Below are 21,244 nucleotides of genomic sequence, written 5' to 3'. Positions count from 1 at the left end.
CCTTAAACACTTTACTCTCTCAGAGCAACTAACTTAGGCATCGAAGATCCGTTGACCTAACCCCCCCAACCTCGTGGGCGCGTGAGGCTTAAGTCTTTGATCAAAGGTGTTGATTGTTTTGCAGGTGCATTTTCGTCAAGACTGAAGACGGCGAAAATTTGCATCGACAAGTGTGATTGGGAATTTCAATGATTTTGGTTGGAATTTTTATGTTTGATTTGCTAGTTATAAAGGTTTGTCTTGAAATTTTGATAGTGCTTAGCCACTGATGATTATGGCTTGAAATTCTGATATCTATTCTGCTGAAGATAGTTATGGCTGAAATTTATGATATTTGTTTTTGCTAATATTGAGTATGACAAAAAATTTCTGATGTTGGTGTCGGCCGTGTGTGGGGTTAGAAATTTGGAGGAAGAACCGTTGTAACAACGACGTATAACCAGTGATGGTACGTAGTTTACCAATGATTGTGGTTATTATGTTAGTATTAGCTAGTCAATGGTAGATGGGGTTTAAAATCTGTGCATAGTTGATTGTTTAATGGAAATTATTTATTTTTCGGAGCTTGGATTAAATTATAGATTGAGATTATGTTTTTATCCACCATTAAAGAAATGGTGGGAATAGTTCTAATTCTTTTTCGTAACTCAATAGTAGAAATCTCAGGGACGAGATTTATTTTAACGAGGGTTGAATGTAATACCCTGAAAATTTAAATATATGAATATGTGGCAAAAAATCGAAAATAAATCGATTTATGGTTATGAAATTCGAATGGGAGAAAATGTGAAATTTCCTCTCCGGATTTTATTATTTTTATCGTATAATTTTTCGTTAAGAAATGACGAAAATGCTCCTAATTGGTTAACTTAATTATATGAGGAAATATTTTATTCTCATATATTTTATCATAATTCTTGGTACATTTGGATAGAGCTCAATCTCATAGATGCGTGGGCGCAGACTGTTCATGAAACAGAGTTATAACGGAAGAGTTATTAACATTTAAAGTTAAGGACATTTTGGTAATTTTACCACAATCTGGAAGGCTCCAGATTTCTGGAGCAAGGATAGGTGAAGCCACGTATGTAGCTGTGATGGAAAGGTAAGGAGAGAAAAGGAGGGGTGTGGACCAATCAAGGGGGGGGAACCAATAGGAGAGAAAAGAAATGAGGGAAATGAGGGGAGAGAGAAAGAGGGGAAAACCAGACCCTCTCGACTCAAATTCCTCCTGACCCGACCCATATGTATCTCTCGATTCTAGCCACCTTTGACGACCGGACCGGTACAAAAATGATCCTTACTTTGAACCTAGTCGTTCCCTCTCCCTTTTCCACCCGAAAAACTAAGGACATTGGATTGATTTTGAGAGAAACCCCACGGTGGGTGCAACTGGTTTGGCCTCAATTCGCCAAAACCCAAAGCTAACTCCAGCCATTACCACCACCAATAGTCTCCCCTTAATGTCAGGAGAAAAGCCCAAGCAATGGTTGGGGCGTCGAAGTTTGTTTTGAGGTCGAATTGAGAACACCTATTTTTAGGGTTTCTGGCGGTCCAAGGATGATTTCAGGTGTTTCCCGGCCGAATTGGACTTCGGCTCAGGTATGAAAGTTGTTCCTCTCATTGAACTCTATTTACCTATAAAATTGGGTAATTTTTAGAGTTAGTCAGAAAATTGGGTTTCTGTTCATCTGAAACCGCCGTCAGCGGCGGCATGTGTGGCGGCACGTGGTCAGTGGGCCAATGCTGCCTTTTCATCCAGTTTTTTGATATTTTTAAATCTGTATTTGGTACCTATGTGATGTGATTCAATTGTGGAAGCATAATGGTGAATATTTCATTTCTAGAATATTTTCATAAATGGATAAAAGGAGGAATGGTGAACTACGAAAGGCTTGATCCCGTATCAAGGGTACGTAGGTAGTCTAACAGGGGTTAGATGCAACCTTAAATAATTGAGAATAGTCTTTTGTTGGGAATTTGATTTAAGAATAGAAATTTGGTGATTAAGTAGAAATTTAATCTTATGTTTTTGGATATAAAATTTTGGTTATGGTTTTTGTGAGTGATTAAGAATTTAAATAAAGAAGTGTGATCAATGGTAGTAAATTAAACAAGGGGTAAATTTCTAACCTATCACCGAATTTATTTTCCGAAATAAAATTTTCTAGCAGGGGCGTTACACAAATCTTCACTTTTAGTCACAACATCCTTTTAGTAACAATCACTCTTCACTTTTAGTCACAACATCCTTTTAGTAACATCCTTTTAATAACAAGCATTTTAGTCACAACCAGTCCACATGACTGAAAATCTTAGTAACAACCTTCTATAACTAAAGCTCTATTAGTCACAATATCAGTTATAACTAAAATGCGGATAATAACAACTAACAACTATGACTGAAAGTCTAATGGTAACAACTTTATATCATGACTAATATCTCACTCAAACATGTTTTTCATGACCAATACTTAGAAATATCACAGTGAATACCATTAAATAAACACGGCCAACCTCCCAAATACATTGGAATAACCTATATAGAATATCTGCAACTTCAACCAAGTAAAATAGACTTATTACCTTTCTAATTTAAAAATCTTCAAATACTAAATTCTTGAAATTAAAAAATTAACCTTATATCATAGCTTAAATGATTATTCACATACTATATATATACAAGCGATATTTTAATTAAACTAAGTAAAATTATGGGAATGAAAATTTAATGTTTTCAGTTGCTTAAAAGTGAGTTCATTCGTTTTAGTAATGCAGTTTACGTCTACGTCTGCACGATTAATGTCATATTTGTGTGAGTGTGTTATATAAACATTCAATTCATAAAGTTCTTTTTTGGCCACCACCATTTTCATCGCCTATAAAGAAGAACTGAACGCTTTACCAGCCGAAAATCGGGTAATGAAAAAAATCACATGAGCAATAATAAGCTCCTTAAAACCCTCTCTGAATTCTTAACCATTTTCTTTGTTAGGAGATTTCCGGATCTTCATTTTTATTTTCCATTTTATTCTTGAATTTGTTTATTTATTTTTATTTTTTCATCTTCATGTTTTTTTGAATTATTTTTATTATTATTTTAGTGTCCAAGTAATCAAATAAGTGATATCCAATGTTGCCACATGTGCATGTAACGGAAAAATTAACTAAGACTTAACGGATGTCACATTTTCAGTAAATTAGGTACTTCTTTGGAAAGTTTAAAAAGGTTGAGACCAATATAAGATTACACTAAAAGGTTATGAGGTTTTATTAGGTACTTAATCCTAAAAAGTATGATTAGAGTATAAATTTTTGAAGGAGCTTCTAACTTTCTACTCTTAGCTAAAAAATAAAGAGCGTGATTGAAGATGTTCATATATGTCAGTCTACACACAACAAACTCTTGGTGAAAAGGAGTGCAGAATAAAATTTTAAGGTAAATTTCTCGATATTGTTATATTCTTTGTATGTTTTCAACATTGGATCAACATGTTGCACATACTATTTTGGTCCGAACATGTAACACATATATAACTCTTAAGAAATAAATATATGAACATAATAATAAACAAGAACATATCTAAATCTAATCAACCACGAAAATGGGTTGTTGGTGGGAGAGGGACATAAAGAAAGAACATTCAAAGATTGGAAAACAATTAAGAAATCAAACCTTGAATCACGAGGCCTCCCTATTTTGAATTTTCTCAGAACCTTCCTTTTAAATGTATAATAAGTCTCGTTTTGTCTTAAAATCTTTTGCCGGGTTCTGGCATCCAACGCCATCTCCTCCTCCACTCTTGACTCCATCTCTCTTCTCCTTTTCACAGACCCAAAGTGCTGGGCTCCATTTTCAGACAAACGTTCTCTCTCTCTCTCTCTCTCTGAAGGAGGCAAAGACTGAGGAGAAGTTGGCCCATTTGCTCAAATCCAATCCATTTTTGCTTCTGGGTTTGAGGTAATACAGTTGTTTCTCTCAGAATCTATAAATTTAATCGTTTTTAATTGATATGCTCTGTTTGTTTTGCTGTATTTGTTAGTAAAAATGATTTCTTTTCAGGTGGGTTGGTGCCATTTGGTGTTTTGGCTGATCTGTAAGTAGATGGCTTGCACTCCATGCCATCTGTTCTGATTCTTCATTTATTTCAACCTCCAAACACTGCCTAATTAATTTTACTGAGCGTTATTTGGTATGTGATTGAAGTGAAGAAAACTGGGTTGTTTAAATGTAGTCATTTGGTTACTTTCAGATTGCATCCCATAGCCCTTAAAAGATGAAAAGGTGGAAAATATGAAAATATAATCAGCAGTTTTGGGGAAAACCAATGAAGTTTCTTCGTTTTTGGGATTGTTCTCTAATGAGGTCACCATGCATTTATTGTTTTTTGCTAATTTTTAACTTGGTGTACATTGTTGTCCTCCAAGTTACTTAACCAAATGGGTAAATGTAGCTTCTTTTTTTTTTTTTTGTGAGTAAAGTTCCTTGCTTTGGTGTAATCGCGTTTCCGTGTTCTGCCCTCTTCTTAATTGGTTGGTAATTCTTACTTGCAGATGGTTTCCATAGACGGAAAGACAGACCTTGAGTCTGATGAAGAAATCCCTTTTAGCTCATCAGCAGCCACCAGTAAAGTAGAGGCCTTGGACTTTGAGATGATTCATTTGCGGTCATGGGCAGATTTGGCGAACTCATGGGTTTCAACACATATGTGGATAAGAGTTCCAAGGAGTATTTATATAGTCTTATTTAAAGCAAAGATCAATGTGTTGCTACCCCTTGGTCCGTTGGCAATCTTGCTACATTATATTACTGGAAAGCATGTATGTATACATCTCTAATTCATCTTTAAAAATCATTTCATTTAGTTGGGAGAAGAATGAAGTAGAGTTTAGTAAGCAGGGAAGTGCAGAAGAGAATAGTCTTAGCTACTGGCAACTAATCAAGAATTAGCGGTTTCCATGTCTTTATTTTCTTTTGGAACTTGACATTACAACCTTGTGATGTAGCCTAATCTTATATGGCAAGGTGTTCCAACATGGTTTCTTTCTTGCACATCCTATCAATAGTTTAAATTGACTTCACTCCTAATCCATTGACAGTTACTTTGTATACATTAGGGATGGGTCTTCTTCTTCAGCTTAGTGGGCATCGTACCTTTAGCAGAGCGTATAGGATATGTGACTGAGTAAGTGCTAGCTTGTTTTGGATTGCATTAAGTTCCCTTAACTTTGTCTAAGGGTAATTCTTGAGTTTTTCATTGTTGTGGTGCAGGCAACTTGCTTTTTACACCGGACCAACAGGTATAATTTTTACCCTGCCAAGTGATGGTAGCCTGAATTTTTGTATCATTTTCATAAATTTTTGTAGTGATATTTATATCCCTAACTGGATTAGGATTTCGAAGAATTTTGTCCGAATATATATTATTTTGATGAACTAAATTTTCTGAGGTTGCCACCATCCTAGTTTAGATTCCTGGCTCTGCTGCTGCAATAAAGTACTGTTCTGTTGACACAAAATGTTGCTAGGGCTGTCCATTGGGGCCATACATTTAGACGCAATATTATTTGATCAATGGTCATGATCAATAGTATAGTTTAGTGGATGATAATATGGGTTTTTTTAATAGTCGTATATTTTCCCTTGAATCCCCTGACAATTGAGAAGTATATTTTAAGATTTTTTAGTTATCCTCAATAAATTAACTTCTTCCCTAGAATAATTTGTGTATCTCATTGATTAGACTCAGACTGTAGAGGAACTAACAGAGTTGGTTCTTGGTAAACTATGCAAGTTATCTTTTGCTGGTCATTGGAATTTTGAACATGCATTTCGCTCTGTGTTTAATTTACTAGATCATAACATTATGGGATTTAAATCCCCCAACAGCATCAGTCTGCTGACCACACTGAGTGGGATAAGGCTTTGTTGTTGTTGTTGTTGTAACAGCATCATTTGCTTCTCTATTCCTACCTGTTTACTAGTTAGTCTCTATAGTCATGTGTCTGGTTGAATGGCTTGTACGAAGTAAACTGTTTTTCTACGGGACTTTGATCATATCAATTACTCTAATGATGTTTTTGTGCCATTAATTGATTATAACGTCAGCTTACTAGAGTGTTTACTGGACATCCTGAAAGATATTTTAGTTGTTATAAATAGTCGTCGTCGTACCCAGTGCACAAGGCTCCCGCTTTACGCAGGGTCTGGGAGAGGTGAATGTCGGCTAGCCTTACCCCCATTTATAAATAGTGATTCAGATAATCTTAATAAATTATCACAGATTCCCAGTGCCGGTAACCTGTTCTCTGTAGTGTCACTTGATACACTTCTTTTCGTTGGTTATGAAAGGGAATAGGTAGTTCCTCTTGTTTTCAAAGTAGGAGCTTTGGTAACCTACTTACTGAATCACTGATTCAAAAAATCTTATTCCTTTGTGCATCTGTTTTTGGTTTTTTCTCAAGTGAGCTAGTTGTTCGATTGCAGTTGGGGGTCTGTTAAATGCCACATTTGGAAATGCAACGGAAATGATTATATCAATATATGCATTAAAGAACGGAATGATAAGGGTTGTTCAGCAGTCTTTATTGGGATCAATCTTGTCTAACATGCTCTTAGTGCTTGGATGTGCCTTCTTCACTGGTGGAATCATTCATTACCAAAAAATTCAGGTTTTCAACAAGGTAGATCTTCAAATTTTGTTAAGCTTTGGACCCTGAAATTTTCTGCTCTGTGAGCTCTTTGACGCTGTTCATCTTGATGTCATGACATTTACATCCGAATGTGGCTACTTTTGCAACAGTCTGCCGCCCTTGTGAATTCCGGATTGCTGTTGATGGCTGTCATGGGGTTAATGTTTCCAGCTGTGCTTCATTTTACGCACTCAGAGATCCACTTTGGGAAGTCAGAGTTGTCTCTTTCAAGATTTAGCAGCTGTGTAATGCTAGTGGCATATGCAAGTTACCTCTTCTTTCAACTTAGAAGTCATCGTAATCTTTATAATCCCATTGAGGAGGTCAGTCAAGTTTGCTTAAGTTTTTCAAAGGATCTAGAATGTCATTGTTTTTCTATTTTGAACATTGTGCATTGCTGTGTTAGTTGCTGAAGTTTATCAAAATGATGAGTTTTTTGCATTTTTTAAATCTTGAATGAGCTTCGGTTTTTTATATGAAAAAATTTCATATTTAAGGGAATTATCTTCTTATCAATTTTATTATGATTTTATTTTCCATAAAGAACAGCGTTTACTAGTTCCTTCAGCTTTCTATTGAAAATATCCATTCAGTTGTTTAATTTCTCTTTGGAAACTGTTTCAGGAAGGAATCAGGGATGAAGATGAATCCGATGAGGAAGAGGCTCCCGAGATAACTCATTGGGAAGCAATTGGCTGGCTTGCTGTTTTAACCGTCTGGGTGTCCGTTTTGTCTGGATACCTTGTTGATGCTATCCAGGTAACAGTTGATTCATATACTAGTCCACTGTGCTCCGGGTGCATAGTTTCTGAGCTGCTATTGTGCTGACCTTTTGCACTTCCATTTTCTGTGTGTGATTGTGACACATTTTTCATTCTTGTTTTACCGGTAATTTGGCCTCGGTTTTGTGTAACTATTTGATAAGTTACTGTATTTACTGTTTCTCCAGGGAGCATCTGACTCATTCAACATGCCTGTGGCATTTATCAGTGTTATACTACTACCAATTGTAGGAAATGCTGCAGAGCATGCAAGTGCTATCATGTTTGCCATGAAGGACAAGCTTGTGAGTGCTTTGAATCGAAGATTTGTAAACCTCAATTTATAGATTCCGTTTATTTTATTGACGGAATTAATCTTTCCGCAGGATATCACACTTGGAGTTGCAATTGGATCATCTACACAAATATCCATGTTTGTGGTAAGGACTTGAATAGCTAGCTAATGAGTTCTCTCTACAGAACTTTGGCATATGATAGAATGTCTATGAACCGTCACAAACCTCTGTTGGACTTGCTTGTTATAGTTTCTCTTGAGTTGATTACATTTCAGAACGGAAAATAGGCTAATAATTTGTGTTCTTGACAATTGTAGATACCCTTCTGCGTAGTTGTGGGGTGGATCATGGGACAGCCAATGGACTTGAATTTTCAACTGTTCGAAACTGCCACACTTTTTATTACAGTGTTAGTCGTGGCATTTATGTTGCAGGTTTGTGATCATTTCCTTGTTTGTCTTCCTTTTAACCGTTAAGAGTTTCTCTAAGTTTAACCATGAACTTATTTGGTCCCTGTCGAGTCTTCCTATTACATAATCCGAGATGAATTATGCTTTCTTTCTTTCATGCCTTTTATTTTGTTTCTGTTCAATTGTACGATATGACAAAGTGTTTCTTAGTTGCTGTTTTTTGTTTACATTCAATTTTGCTCGATGTGAGATTCATTGCCTTTATCTTTGTAGGATGGGACGTCAAACTATTTTAAAGGCTTGATGCTTATTCTGTGCTATCTCATAGTCGCAGCCAGTTTTTTTGTACACGTCGATCCTTCAGAAGGTGAGTCACAAGAAGCTTACTGAGTTATACATTTTCGCAAGTGTTGTTACCCGTGAAAAGTCATCTTCATATGCAAGGCCATTACGGGCCTAAACAAACATAAGGATCTCTTTTCAATTGGTTTAGTTTGTGACGTGCCCCTAATTTCTGGCACACAGTTGAAGCCACAATTGATGGAAACTAACACATCGTGCACACGATCCATCAAGTTTCGATTGTGTCAAATCAAGCCTTGCACCCTTTTTATCATATTAGTTCTTTCCTGAATATGTAGCACACACAAGCGATATCGTATATGTGAAAGTACACGGCTAAAAGACATGCCGAGTGCTTTTTCTGTTACTGTATCTGCGTTTCCTAGTTGTTGTCGAAACTGAATCACTAACACATCAGTTACATTATTGACTCGATATTCAGTTAACATATTTGTTCTCAAATATCTGTTATTGGGATTCGTTGCAGATGGTAATTAAACTAACCATTGGAGTGGCGGCATAGCATGTAACAGTCTACGTAGTATCTGCGATTCTTCGTGCAAAAAGGCGGTAGGAGATATACAGGAAGCTACTCTTCCACGAATCATCAAGCCATGTGATCCGTTCAATTTGTTTTATTTTTTGTTCTTGATCATGTAATGGAAAATCCATGTGATCTCCCAGAGCATCAAAAGTTTGGAAACTTGTTCAGCTTTGTATAACAGAGCAGTTTGATTCTCTTCAACAGCATGAGCATTCAGCTGTAACCCCTTGTTTTTCACTTTTGCTATAGCTTTTCACAAAATGACTCCTCTTTATCCAATTTTGTTCCTTGATGTTAGGTTTTCCTTCTATCCCTATTTGATTTTGTCTCTTTTGTGTCCTCTCTAAATAAGTTTCAGTCTAATCCGTCTTTTTCGAGATAGTTTCATCATTGACAAAGAGCGATTTTAAACCACTCGAATCTACGGAGAAACAATCAAATTTTGATGCAAGAAGGCTAGCATGCTGCTCATTAGCAAGTGTCGAATCAACTCTTAAAAAGAAAATTCTAAACTCATAGAGTATAATTAACAGAGTCAAAGTTTGAAAACTACGACGGACTTAACCAAGTAAATTAAAGCAATTTATTTTCTCACTTAAGTTTGAATTTCCTGTTTAGTAGTTTAGATTAGGCCTAATAGGATAAATGGTCTCCATGGTCATAAGGAATTCGAAAGATAGTCATGTGGTAAAAAAAATCGGATTTAAACCCCTGTGGTCTAAGTTTGTTAGGATTTATACTTGAAATTAGAACTTCTGTCATTCTTCCGTTAATAGTTTGCAGGTGGGTTTCACGGATAAGACTAAGATGGTCATTTCATCATTTCCATTTCATCCCTTCCATTGATCTCCTTTCAGAACAATGATGACGGCCACAACCACACCGCAAAACTTGTTGTCGATATCTCCTCTTCCTCACCACGAAAACAAATCAAAATCTTTCAAACCCTCAAATGGTTACATCTTCCTCAAACTCTCTTCAAAAACCCCTATGTTATCTCCAAATTCGGGCCTTTCTCGTGCCCAGTTTCACGTCTCCGACTCTCTCGCCGCACCCGCCATCACCGGAGTTGCAAACAAGAATGCCAAGATTAACAAGTACTGCGAAATGGGTAATCTGAAATCCGCCATGGAAATGGTGTCGGGGGCTCAAAAATCCGAGTTTGACTTGGAGGCTTACTGCTCCGTTATGGAGCTATGTGCTGGAATGATGTTGCTCCAAGACGGAAAAAGGGTTCACTCAATTATCTGTGACAATGGTGTGGAAGCTAATGGGCAACTGGGTGCAAAACTTGTGTTTATGTAAGGGATGAAATGGAAATGATGAAATGACAATCTTTGTCTTACCTTGAGACCCACCTGCAAGCTACTATCAGAAGAATGACAGAAACTCTAATTTCGAGCATAAATTCTAAAAGACTTAGACCACTGGGGTTTAAATTCGAATTTTTTTACCACAGTGACTATCTTTCGAATACCTTATGATCACTGTGGAGCCAAAAATAATCACAAAGCGACACATGGATTTTTTTATGAAAAATGACAAAGTTACCCCTAAGACACACCGGTTGTCCTACGCGCGAGCAGTGGACAATCATTCTTTAATCAAGCCAAGAGTGTCCAAAAAAGGTAACCAATTCCGAATTATCTCATCCATCCTCATCTTAGGTAATTACTTCATAACCTACAAATTATTCCATATAAATGGAGATTAATTGGCTAATTAATGGATTAATTCCTAATGAATCCATTAATCACCAATTTTCACACAAAAAACCTCTAAGGGCCGACCATCTCCATTCTCTATATATATGACCCTATTTTTTTCTAAAAAAGGAGGTCTACACTCTTGCAAAACTCCCAAAAACTCTCCAAATATTTTTCTCTTTAAATTCTAACTTTGGCATAGGAGGTTCTTCGGCCAAAGCCCCCCATTCATCGTGGGTGCGTGAGGCTCTTGGCCTTGACCTAAGGTGTTAATTGTTTTGTTGGTATAATTTTGTCCAAGAAGAAGATGGCGGAAATTTACATCCACAATCACGTGGACCATTTATCTGATTAGGCCTTTAGATTATATTCTAAATCTCTTTGAACAAGTAGTTTCATAAAAAATACCAGCAATCGACTCCTCTTCTGCTTGTTCACCTGGAACAAAGCAAAAATTCAACAATTCAATGCGAATTCCTTTTTTTTTTCCTTCATGTTTTTACTGGGACAACTTATTGTTTCCCTAAAAAAACGATTATTTTTAATAAATGAATGTATCATAAAGAAGGACTTGGATTGTCTGGCCTCCCATTTCGATGCCCTCTCCGTACCCTTATGTTTTGTGTGGTCACGGTTAAGCCACGTCAACATTTTATATTGTTTTTTTATAAAAATAATAAAATAAAAAGAAATAGTAATATAAAATGTTGACGTGGCTTAACCGTAACTACACAAATAGAAAGGCACGAAAATGGCACCGAAATGAGAGGACAGACAATCCAAGTCCCATAAAGAGTTGTGCTAGGAAAGATTTCACAGCTTTTCCAATAATAATAAAAAGATTTCACAACTTTATCGGTAGGTGGTGCAACTCAAACTCAAACTACAAGAATTTTTTTGAAGGAAAACTAATGAAAAAGACTTGAAAACTTTGAGTTTTAATGATAAGGACAAAATAAAGGGTAAAGTGAATAGTACCAGGATTGACTTTTTAGTGTAAAAATATGGTTTTTCGTTAAAGTGAACAGTACCGGGAGCTTTTTGTTAAAGTTCCCTTTTTTTTTATAGGATTGATTGACTTGAGCAACTTTTTAAATAGAATTATTGTGAAATCGAATCCTACTAAAATATGTAAGGTCACATTTTTGTGAAAAAGTTCCTTACGAATTACTGGTCGGACAACTCTCTTCAACACGTGGCACTGGTGGCTCCATACTGGAAGGAAACAACCAGCGATAGAGCACTTATTTATGTGAATGAGAAATATTAGGACTTAAATATGTATAAAAGCATATGGTAGGGTAAGCTTTTGTTTGCATGTCATGCAGGTGGGATTTTGTTCAAGATAGAAAAACTTCATATCATGACACGGATCGTCTTGTTGCTTATCAGAAAACATTAAAAACTTGGGCACATTGGATGGACAAATTGTTGATATTGAGAAAACCAAAATATTCTTCTAAAGTATTTCACTGAGTCATTGGAAGTAAGTTTAAATCCGTTAAGCATTAGTCCCACATATTGATAACTTTTGAGCTATACAAGGAGAAAACCCTCCCTTTTATCAAAAGGGTATTAGGTCCTTTTGTTTATGGGAATAGAATTTAGAATCTCTTCAATATTAAACAATAATTGTCGGGTCGATATACATGTCTAAAGTAATGCACTACTCACCATTGTTACATTATTCATTGTGCATGAACGATGTGACAGTCTATCATTTACCTAGGCTCACTTTTGAACCTCATTTATTTATAACAAATAAGATTTTAAGAGATGTAAATATGATCATTCATCATTTTATGAATAAAGTTGGTATGAAAACTTGTAGTTTGCCGGATTCTTTTTGTGAAGATTCTGAAGATCTGTGAATTATATCTGTTCATTGTACATCATGCAATCAGAAATTATTTTAAATATTTTTATTTAAAATTAAATACAAATAGTAATTGATAAAAACTGACCGCATAATGTATAATGAATGAACACGATTTACAGATTCCCAAGATTATCACCAAAAAAATCCGGAGAAGATTCTGTTGGCTAGTAAAAACGGATAATGATTCTCTTCCCTCCTATTTTCATCATCTTCCCCCCTTCCTCTCGCATATTATTTTTTGTCTTATTATCTCTATAAAAAAATTAATATAAGATATTAACATGGCTAAACCATAATCTTCAAATAGAAGGAAAAGGAACGGAAGAGAGATTAGGAAGGTATAGAACCCACCTCCCGTAAAAGCATACCCAAAAAGAAAACACCCAGCATATGTGATTGTGGAAAAACCGAAAAAAAGTTCTTAGTGACATGTCGAAGCTAGTGCTGTTGCTTAACGTGACAGGGCTGTCACAGCTGAGGAAAGACGGCCGCCCATCTACACATGGCAATGGAGCCCGCCGTAGACTGGACTGCAGCCACTGGTGCCTCCCTGGAGTTCTTGACACTTGGAACAAACTACTGTACACTGAGTTCATTCGAAATTCCTATAAACTCTCATATTACATGAAACTATTTTACCGTCATGTGACATCTCGGTCTCATAATATATTATCATGTAAAGAAAAACGTATACATGATAATACAGTATTGGATAAGAGATACCACGTGATAAGAAATCTGTTTCATGTAAGTTAAGCAGTACGGATTGAATTATCTAAATGACAATACAAGTAGATTATAATATCTGACAAACAAATATCATACCAATCAACTTCCATATACGTTCAAGAATGTAGTTTTCTTTTCTAATCATGTAAAGTTAAACAAATTATTGGAGAATGAAAAAATACAAAATCTTGAATTTTTCTCTATATTAGGTTTTCCTTCTATCCCTATTTGATTTTCTCTTTTGTGTCCTTGTAGACATCGAAATTTCGGTAAATAAATGTTGACCGATAAATCAAAGTGTCAACGCTCATGTATTACATAAATTTTACACGTAGCGTGTGACTCAACGAAAATTGAAATGAGTTGGAAAAGTCATCAAATAGGACACGTGTCAACACCTGGCAGAAACGACTTATTTCATCTGGAATATTATATTCAAAATTAGGCCTTGGAAAATTCTATAAATACAAGCCCATTTCATTCATTTGAGAGGGAAGGGGAATTGATATTACACCTTGAAGCTCTGAAGCTCTGAAACTCCGAAGCTCTCAAGCAAATCCCGAAGAATCGAGAAAGCTCTCTTCGTTCTTCGTTCATCGTTCTTCCAAGATCAAGCCCAAACGGCCCTTTGGATCAACAATCATCCACCAATTCAAGATCAAGCCCCGACGGCCCTTGAAGAAAGTGTTCTTCGTTCTTCGTTCATCGTTCTTCCAAGATCAAGCCCAAACGCCCCTTTGGATCAACAATCATCCACCAATTCAAGATCAAGCCCCGACGGCCCTTGAAGAAAGTGTTATTCGTTCTTCGTTCATCGTTCTTTCAAGATCAAGCCCCGACGGCCCTTGAAGAAAGCCCCATCGTTCATCATCCGTTCATCCAAGATCAAGCCCCAACGGCCCCTTTGGATTAACAACGTCGACAAATCCACACATCCAACCGTTCTTCAAGATCAAGCCCAAAAGCCCTTAAAGATCCGTCCATCACTGTTCTTCAAGATCAAGCCCAAACGCCCTTGAAGATCTGCTCATTACCGTTATTCAAGATCAAGCCTCAAACGGCCCTTGAAGAAACATTCATCCTCAAGATCAAGCCCCAACGGCTCCTTGAAGATCCGCTCAAATCCACCTCCAAAGATCAAGCCCACGGCCCTTTGAAGAAACTTCCAACAGTTCATCCAAGATCAAGCCTTGACGGCCCTTGGATCAACGAAATATCCACCAATCAACACCTTACGGAGATCGAATCAGAGGATCAAAATAGAGAGAGATTGTAACCCAAAACTATCAAATACAAATATTTGTTTGTGCACGTTGTTTCTTGTCTCTTTCGTTTCAGGAATTTTCCGTGTTCACAAATTGGCACGCCCAGTGGGACTTTCTCTGCCTCTCATCTCTTTCTCCGAAATTCAAGCGCACTTCGAAAATTAATGGCATCAAGGAAGGCTCAAACTGTTCCTGCAACCGGCGCAAAGAACAAGAGCGTCCTCGTCGCAAGTGGTGTCACTTTGGGCATCACGACTCGAAGCATGGCAAGAGCTACTTCTGCCACCTCTTTCACCTCTGCATCAACTCTGCCAAGGGAACAAAAACACCCAAGGCACGAGCCTTTGATCACCTTAGCCTCACTAAGGGCACCAAGGGGGGAAAGCCCAAGGAAATACTCCGAATCCATGCTCTCCGATGCCGATTCAAGCGACAGTTCAGCCATGCAAGTCATGACCATTGGAGCAACCTCAATCGATGAGCAGCTGGCTCAAATGAATGAAGCAATCGCAAGGCTAACCCGAACTGTGGAAGAAAAAGACTTGCAAATTGCAGCACTAGTCAACCGACTAGAGGTGCAGGACGGCGATAAACCCGACCCAGAGAATGATCCACTAAAGAGAAGAGAGGACGAAGAAGAGGAGCCTCATGTGGAGAAAAACGATGCGAAGCCGGAGCCAGACCAAGCAGCGGCACTCATGGGATCTCTTTCTATCCAGCAGCTACAAGAGATGATCACCAACACCATCAAGGCACAGTACGAAGGGAACTCATATACCTCCGGGTTGTACTCAAAGCCGTATTCAAAGAAGATCGACGCTTTAAGGATGCCGAAGGGTTATCAACCACCAAAGTTCATGCAATTTGATGGAAAGGGAAACCCGAAACAGCACGTTGCCCACTTCGTTGAAACTTGCAACAACGCAGGAACCGAAGGGGATTACCTCGCCAAGCAGTTTGTGCGCTCGCTGAAAGGAAACGCCTTTGATTGGTACACGGATCTGGAGCCTGAGTCCATCAACAGTTGGGAGCAATTGGAGCGGGAATTCCTCAATCGCTTCTACAGCACCCGCCGCACTGTGAGCATGCTAGAGCTAACAAGCACGAAGCAGTGGAAGGACGAACCAGTCATTGACTACATCAACAGATGGCGCACTCTAAGCCTCGACTGTAAAGATAGGCTCTCGGAAACCTCTTCAATCGAGATGTGCATCCAAGGCATGCAATGGGGTTTGCAATACATCCTTCAAGGCATTAAACCGCGGACCTTCGAGGAATTGGCCACTCGCGCCCATGACATGGAGTTGAGCATCGCCCATCATGGGAAGAAAGAACCGATCGCCGACTACAAGAACGACAAAGTTCTTGGGACAAAGGTGGAAAAGGGTGCATGGAAACCCACCAAGGAAGCGATGACGGTCAACACATCTCCCATCAAAATATCCACACGAGGCAAGGTGATTCAAGCCGAAGGCTTTCGTGATCAAGAGATGCGTAGACACACTTTGAAGGAGCTTGAGGAGAAAACTTATCCATTCCCCGACTCTGATGTGGTTGCCATGTTAGAAGACTTGCTGGAAAAGAAGGTGATCGGCTTGCCTGAGTGCAAACGGCCAGAAGAGATGAATCGCACCGACAGTCCAAGGTACTGTAAATTCCACCGCTTCATCAGTCATCCGACAGAAAAATGTTTCGTGCTAAAAGATCTCATCATAAAGCTGGCTCAGAAAGGAATCATCGAGCTAGATCTTGACGAAGTGGCGAAGTCAAACTATACCACCTTCACTTCTGGCTCTTCCGACTCAAAGTTTTCACCTCAACCGCTGGGGGCATCCTCCAAGACAAGCAAAATTGAAGGATGGACTCAAGTCACTCCTAAGAAATTGCACAAGAAGCATACGTCTCCTCCACAAGTCCGCCAATCGGAAAGGGGGCAAAGCATCTCTTGTCAACCTTCAAAGCAATGTGAACGTGTTGAAGATGATGAAACTTCGACACGAAGATCGTCCGTCCCCATCACAATGCGTGATTTCTTGCCCGAAGACTTCTTCAATCACTCGGTCAAGGCTCCTTGCTATGAAGATTGCGAGGAACACCTCTCCCGGATTGCTTGACAAAATTCACAAATGCTCCTCGCCTGCACGAGCCTAAACTGCATGGCACAATGCTCCTTGTTCGCACGAGCCTAAACTGCAAGACATAAAGCTCATTGTCTGTAAGAGCCTAAACTGCAAGACACAATGCTCCTGGTCTGCACGAGCATAAAAGGCAACATCAACGCTCCTGGTCTGCACGAGCATAAAAGGCAACACCAACGCTCATTGTCTGCACGAGTTGAAACTGCAAACGACACCAAAGCTCCTCGCCTACACGAGCCTAAACTGCATGGCACAATGCTCCTGGTCTGCACGAGCATAAAAGGCGACACCAACGCTCCTGGTCTGCATGAGTTGAAACTGCAAACGGCACCAAAAGAAAATACCAAAAAAAAAAAAAAAATGTATTTGAACTACGTTACGACTTGATCTCTTCTTTGGAGGGGTACGTAGGCAGCTCGAATGTTCAATTTTTCGAGTTCAGTCACATCAAAATCAAAAGAATAAATGTTTTATTAAAGAAGGTCAATTTCATTACAAATTTATTTTGTTAAGAAAATTTGCAATTTTCTTTGTACAAAATTAAATTACAGTTTCTTTGAAAAAAAAATACATATGTTATTATGTACAAAAAAAAAAAGAAAAAAAAAAGAAAAAAAGAAAAAAAAAGAGAAACAAATATATATATGGACCCTAAAGCAACACCAGGCCCAATCTGCGGCAAGCCCATCAAAAGAAGTCGCCCAGGCCCTCTTTGTGTGAAGGACCATCTTGAAGGGTCAACCCAGCCACCTGTCTCTCTCTCGTTTCAGCTTCTTCTACCCGAAATCCCTCATCACCCACAACTGCTCCTCTCTCCATCTCTCCATCTCTCCAACCTACACCCGCAGCAACATGAACAGCCTCCCTCGCCAGCACAACAACCAGCTCTGCTACGTCGGCGGTGAGACCAAGATTTTCTCCGTCGATCGCAACATCAAGTTCGCCGCCATCATTTCCAAGCTCTCCTCCCTCTCCGAGTACGAGATTGACCTCCAGCTAAACTCGCCCAGATCAAAGATCGGCGGGAACTCGATTCTGGGTGATGGGTTTGACTCGGTTTTGGAAAGGAATCAGACCCCCATCTCCAGCTGCTACCATTCGTCAGATCTATAGGTGACCATCACCGTCAGATCCAACCAACGAAGATCCACCTTCCCCCGTCACCCTCGCCTGCTCCAGTACACTCGCCTCCTCACACCCGTTCCCATCCACAGCCGCGGCGTTTACCACCGAGATCTGAAGCCGGAGAACCTCCTCCTAAACCAGTTTCGCCGGAGCAAAGTTGGAGGCTTTGCTGTCATTGTCTTCGTCGTCGGCTGCGACGACGTCGTCCAGGGCTTCTACCGGTTCTTCTTTGGTGGGTTCTGTGAGGCCCGTTAGGACTAGAAGGCTCCAAATTCAGATAGGAGTGCGGTGCGAAGTGGCCGCTTCTTCTAATGCTTCTACCGCGGTGGTTCAGTCTGTCGCTTCCAATGTCTCCGCTCTTGAGTAGCTCAAGACCTCTGCTTCTGACAGGTCAAATTCTTGCCTAGGTGAAACAAGTTGTTAAAGTCGGCCAAGGAGTTGTTGGCTTTGGTAGAAACATCAGTGGGCTGTTCAAACACGCAATCACTGTGGGAAAAGAGGAATTTCCTGAAACTCCATTGCTAGACAAAAATGGGATTGAGAGCCGCCTTGCTTCAAACCCTGTTGTTAGTGCAAGTGTCCTTGATGAAGAAGTTGCTTCACCTGCAGCACTCGCCAAAGCCCAACGCATGTCTCTCTCTCAGCCACAAAAAGCAGCAAACAGTCTTCTTCCTCAACTCGCCACAGACGCCTCGAAGCCACGGCAAAGTAACAACGCATCGGGTCCCTCGACGTCTTTCGCGGACTCACGGTTGTGGGAAGTGGCAAGAACATGCAACATCACTGTTAACCTGCTGCTGCATCATCTTGACAAAATCCTCGCTGCATAGCTTGGATTCGTTGGGGTAGCATCTTCGAGCCGCCTCATTTAGTGCCGTTGCTGCTGCAGTTGAAGAGTGTGAGCTGAGCTGCAGTTGTGTTGCGGGGACAAGACTTCGAGTACATACGACGTCGTTGAGCAAAAGCACCTCTGGTATGTGAGTACGGTGAAGGTCTGAGACGGACGGGAAAGGTGATGCCGCTGTCACTGGCGCCGACGCGGCGGTGAAGGTGAAGAGGCCAGCTGGAGTCGAAAAGCTCGAGAATGGTGGTTGCGACGATTGGAGGTTGATGGCGCTCTCTTTGGGCAGAGAGGAAAGACGAGGACGGTGGCGTGGAACAAGTTGGTCTTTGGGGGAGCCCTGGGAATTAACGAGGTGGAGTCTGTTGGCTGTGCTCGGTGGTTGTGCTCACCTTCTCCTTCTGCCCATCAGCTTCAGCAGCACGTACAGCCCCTCCTCCTCCGTCTCTGGCCTCGCAGCTGCCAACAACTTCAAAGACCGCTGTCAAACGACTAGCCGGCCGAGAAGCGCTTCCTCAAACTCCAGCTCTCCGTCCGTCTTCGTCCGCTCCCTGTAAATTCCTCTACCCACCACCCAAATTTATACAGAAAAAAAAGCAAAAAAAAAAAAAAAAAAAAAAAAAAAAAAAAAAAAAAAAAGGTGGTGGTGCATCTGGCACCACGTGAAAAAAAAAGGAATGGTGGATCAAAGATGGGGTACAGCCCCATGGCAGATCAAAAGTTTCTGATGGTGCATGGGCACCATGTGCAGAAAGAAAAAAAAATTGTAAAAAAAATAAAATTAAAAAAATAAATAATAATAAAAATAAATAAAAAAAATAAAAAAAATAAAAAATAAAAAATAAAAAAATAAAAAACAAACAAACAAACGCATAGAGAGAAATAGAAGGTTCATTTTATTTATTTTTCTGAAAATTTTACATAAATTTGCATTATACATAATTTTTAAAAAAAAAAAAAAAAAAAAAAAAATTTAAATCAAATCAAATTTACAACAGGGGATATTCAAGGACGATCAGGTTGCGCCTCACAACTCGGCAGAGCTCCAGGAAGAGAAGGCGTCGGAGGTTGGCTGTTTGAAGCCTCAGCAGTCGGTACAGCCCCAGAAGACGAAGGTAAATGCTGCTGGAACAAACCCACAAACCTCCGATGATCAAGTAAAATCTGACCATCAGATTCCTGCATCTGGTCAATTTTCCTCTTCATGTTTGTGGCATAGTTGTGAGCGAGCTTGTGCAACTGTTTATTCTCATGCTTGAGTCCTCTGATCTCCTGTTTGAGACTCATCACTTCAGCCGCCAACGATTCAACTTGACGGGTTCGAGCAAATAGGCGTTGGGCCATATTAGACACAGAACCTGCACACTGCACACTGAGAGCCAGAGAATCCTTAACAGCCAACTCATCCGACCGTTTGGAAAGTAGTCTGTTATCTCTGGGAGTGACAAGGTTCCGGGCCACCACCGCAGCGGTCATATCATTCTTCATCACCGAATCCCCAACGGTAAGAGGACCAGTAGGGGATATGAAGGATGGACGCCATATGTTGTCTGGAGAAGGCGGGACTGCCTCTTCACCAAGATTCAAGTCAAAACGACGGTCGGAGGGTCCAGACATTTTCAAAGTGTTGAAGAAATAAGAGATCGGACAAATCAAGATCTTAGAAGTGCAAGAAGAGAGTTTTCACAAGCGAAAATTCAAGTGTGCTTTGAAACGAACTGCATGCCTCTATAAAAATCAGCACTCGACGGGATTTCAGAGATCGAAGAGGCGAGCTCAGAATTCGAAGAGGCCATTCAAAAATCGAAGAGGCAAGCTCAGAAATCGGAGAAGCATCTTGCTTTTCCAGACGCGTTGGCACCCGTCACACGCAAACTCAGCTTTGCGGAAATCACGGGCAATTTGTCGAAGCGCCAATCCCAGATATCGAAGAGGCGCCAGTCTTTTTCAGCCGCGTCATCACCTGTCATATGCACACTCAACTTTGCGCAAATCACGGGCAATTTGTCGAAGATTTTCGGTGAAGGAGAAAGCACGTGAAGTTTACTGTTCAATCACGCATTGGTTGCCGACACGAGTGAAAGAATAGTACCTCTACAAGTATCAAAGAACTTCCTATAACTGTCCATCTTCACCCTCCATAGCAAGGCAGACATACATAACCTTTCTTCATCTCTGAGAATGCCTTCCCAACGAAGCCTCTCGAGTCACCCAGTGTTCCTTATTCCTTGGGGTACCTCTGCGAGCCAATGACTCCAAAGCAAAAGTATCTCATATCACCAGGGTAGAAAGCAAGAGTATCTCATATCATGCGTTCTCCCTGTCGTTTCCTTTGTCCTTGCTCCTACCTACAAAGACAAGGATAAAGAAAACAATATGCCGGAACTTCCACTCAAACTCGGGTAAGGAACCGACTGCTTGGAACCCTTCCCTGATTGCCTACCTAGCACTGCTCTCGAGTACTCGTCTCCCACTGCCGTTGTACTTCCAAAAAAGCTGCCACATCTGCCTGGAG

The 21,244-nt window shown here is 39.8% G+C and overlaps 1 protein-coding gene across 4 annotated transcripts; it reads left to right on the top strand.

The window, feature by feature from the left end:
• Positions 1–3,592: 3,592 nt before the first annotated feature.
• On the top strand, positions 3,593–9,325 carry LOC126583227 (vacuolar cation/proton exchanger 2-like). Of its 4 annotated transcripts, none has more exons than XM_050247554.1 (13): positions 3,593–3,730; positions 3,834–3,961; positions 4,555–4,821; positions 5,119–5,186; positions 5,273–5,301; positions 6,488–6,684; positions 6,804–7,016; positions 7,318–7,452; positions 7,643–7,759; positions 7,841–7,894; positions 8,068–8,184; positions 8,434–8,527; positions 8,990–9,325. In XM_050247554.1, the coding sequence occupies exons 3-13, from the start codon at positions 4,555–4,557 to the stop codon at positions 8,998–9,000; spliced, it is 1,302 nt and encodes a 433-aa protein (XP_050103511.1). In that variant the 5' UTR covers positions 3,593–3,730; positions 3,834–3,961; the 3' UTR covers positions 9,001–9,325. The 4 variants fall into 4 exon arrangements, with proteins under 4 accessions (XP_050103511.1, XP_050103512.1, XP_050103513.1 ...); XM_050247555.1 differs by lacking the exon at positions 3,593–3,730 and adding an exon at positions 4,064–4,097 and having other exon boundaries at positions 3,739–3,961; XM_050247556.1 differs by lacking the exon at positions 3,593–3,730 and adding an exon at positions 4,064–4,193 and having other exon boundaries at positions 3,739–3,961.
• The last annotated feature ends 11,919 nt before the right edge of the window (positions 9,326–21,244 follow it).

The sequence above is a fragment of the Malus sylvestris genome, chromosome 9, assembly GCF_916048215.2.
Source record: "Malus sylvestris chromosome 9, drMalSylv7.2, whole genome shotgun sequence".
NCBI lineage: Eukaryota > Viridiplantae > Streptophyta > Magnoliopsida > Rosales > Rosaceae > Malus > Malus sylvestris.
The sequence above is the reverse complement of the archived record's forward strand: the minus strand, read 5'-3'. Positions and strand labels throughout refer to the sequence as shown.

What these genes read in the sequence shown, in the direction of transcription:
- LOC126583227 (XM_050247554.1), top strand. Translation starts at nt 4,555, where the DNA reads ATGGTTTCCATAGACGGAAAGACAGACCTTGAGTCTGATGAAGAAATC. An exon ending in CGTATAGGATATGTGACTGA is followed by an intron (nt 5,187 to 5,272) that starts GTAAGTGCTAGC and finishes GTTGTGGTGCAG; the next exon opens with GCAACTTGCTTTTTACACCG. An exon ending in TTTATAATCCCATTGAGGAG is followed by an intron (nt 7,017 to 7,317) that starts GTCAGTCAAGTT and finishes AAACTGTTTCAG; the next exon opens with GAAGGAATCAGGGATGAAGA.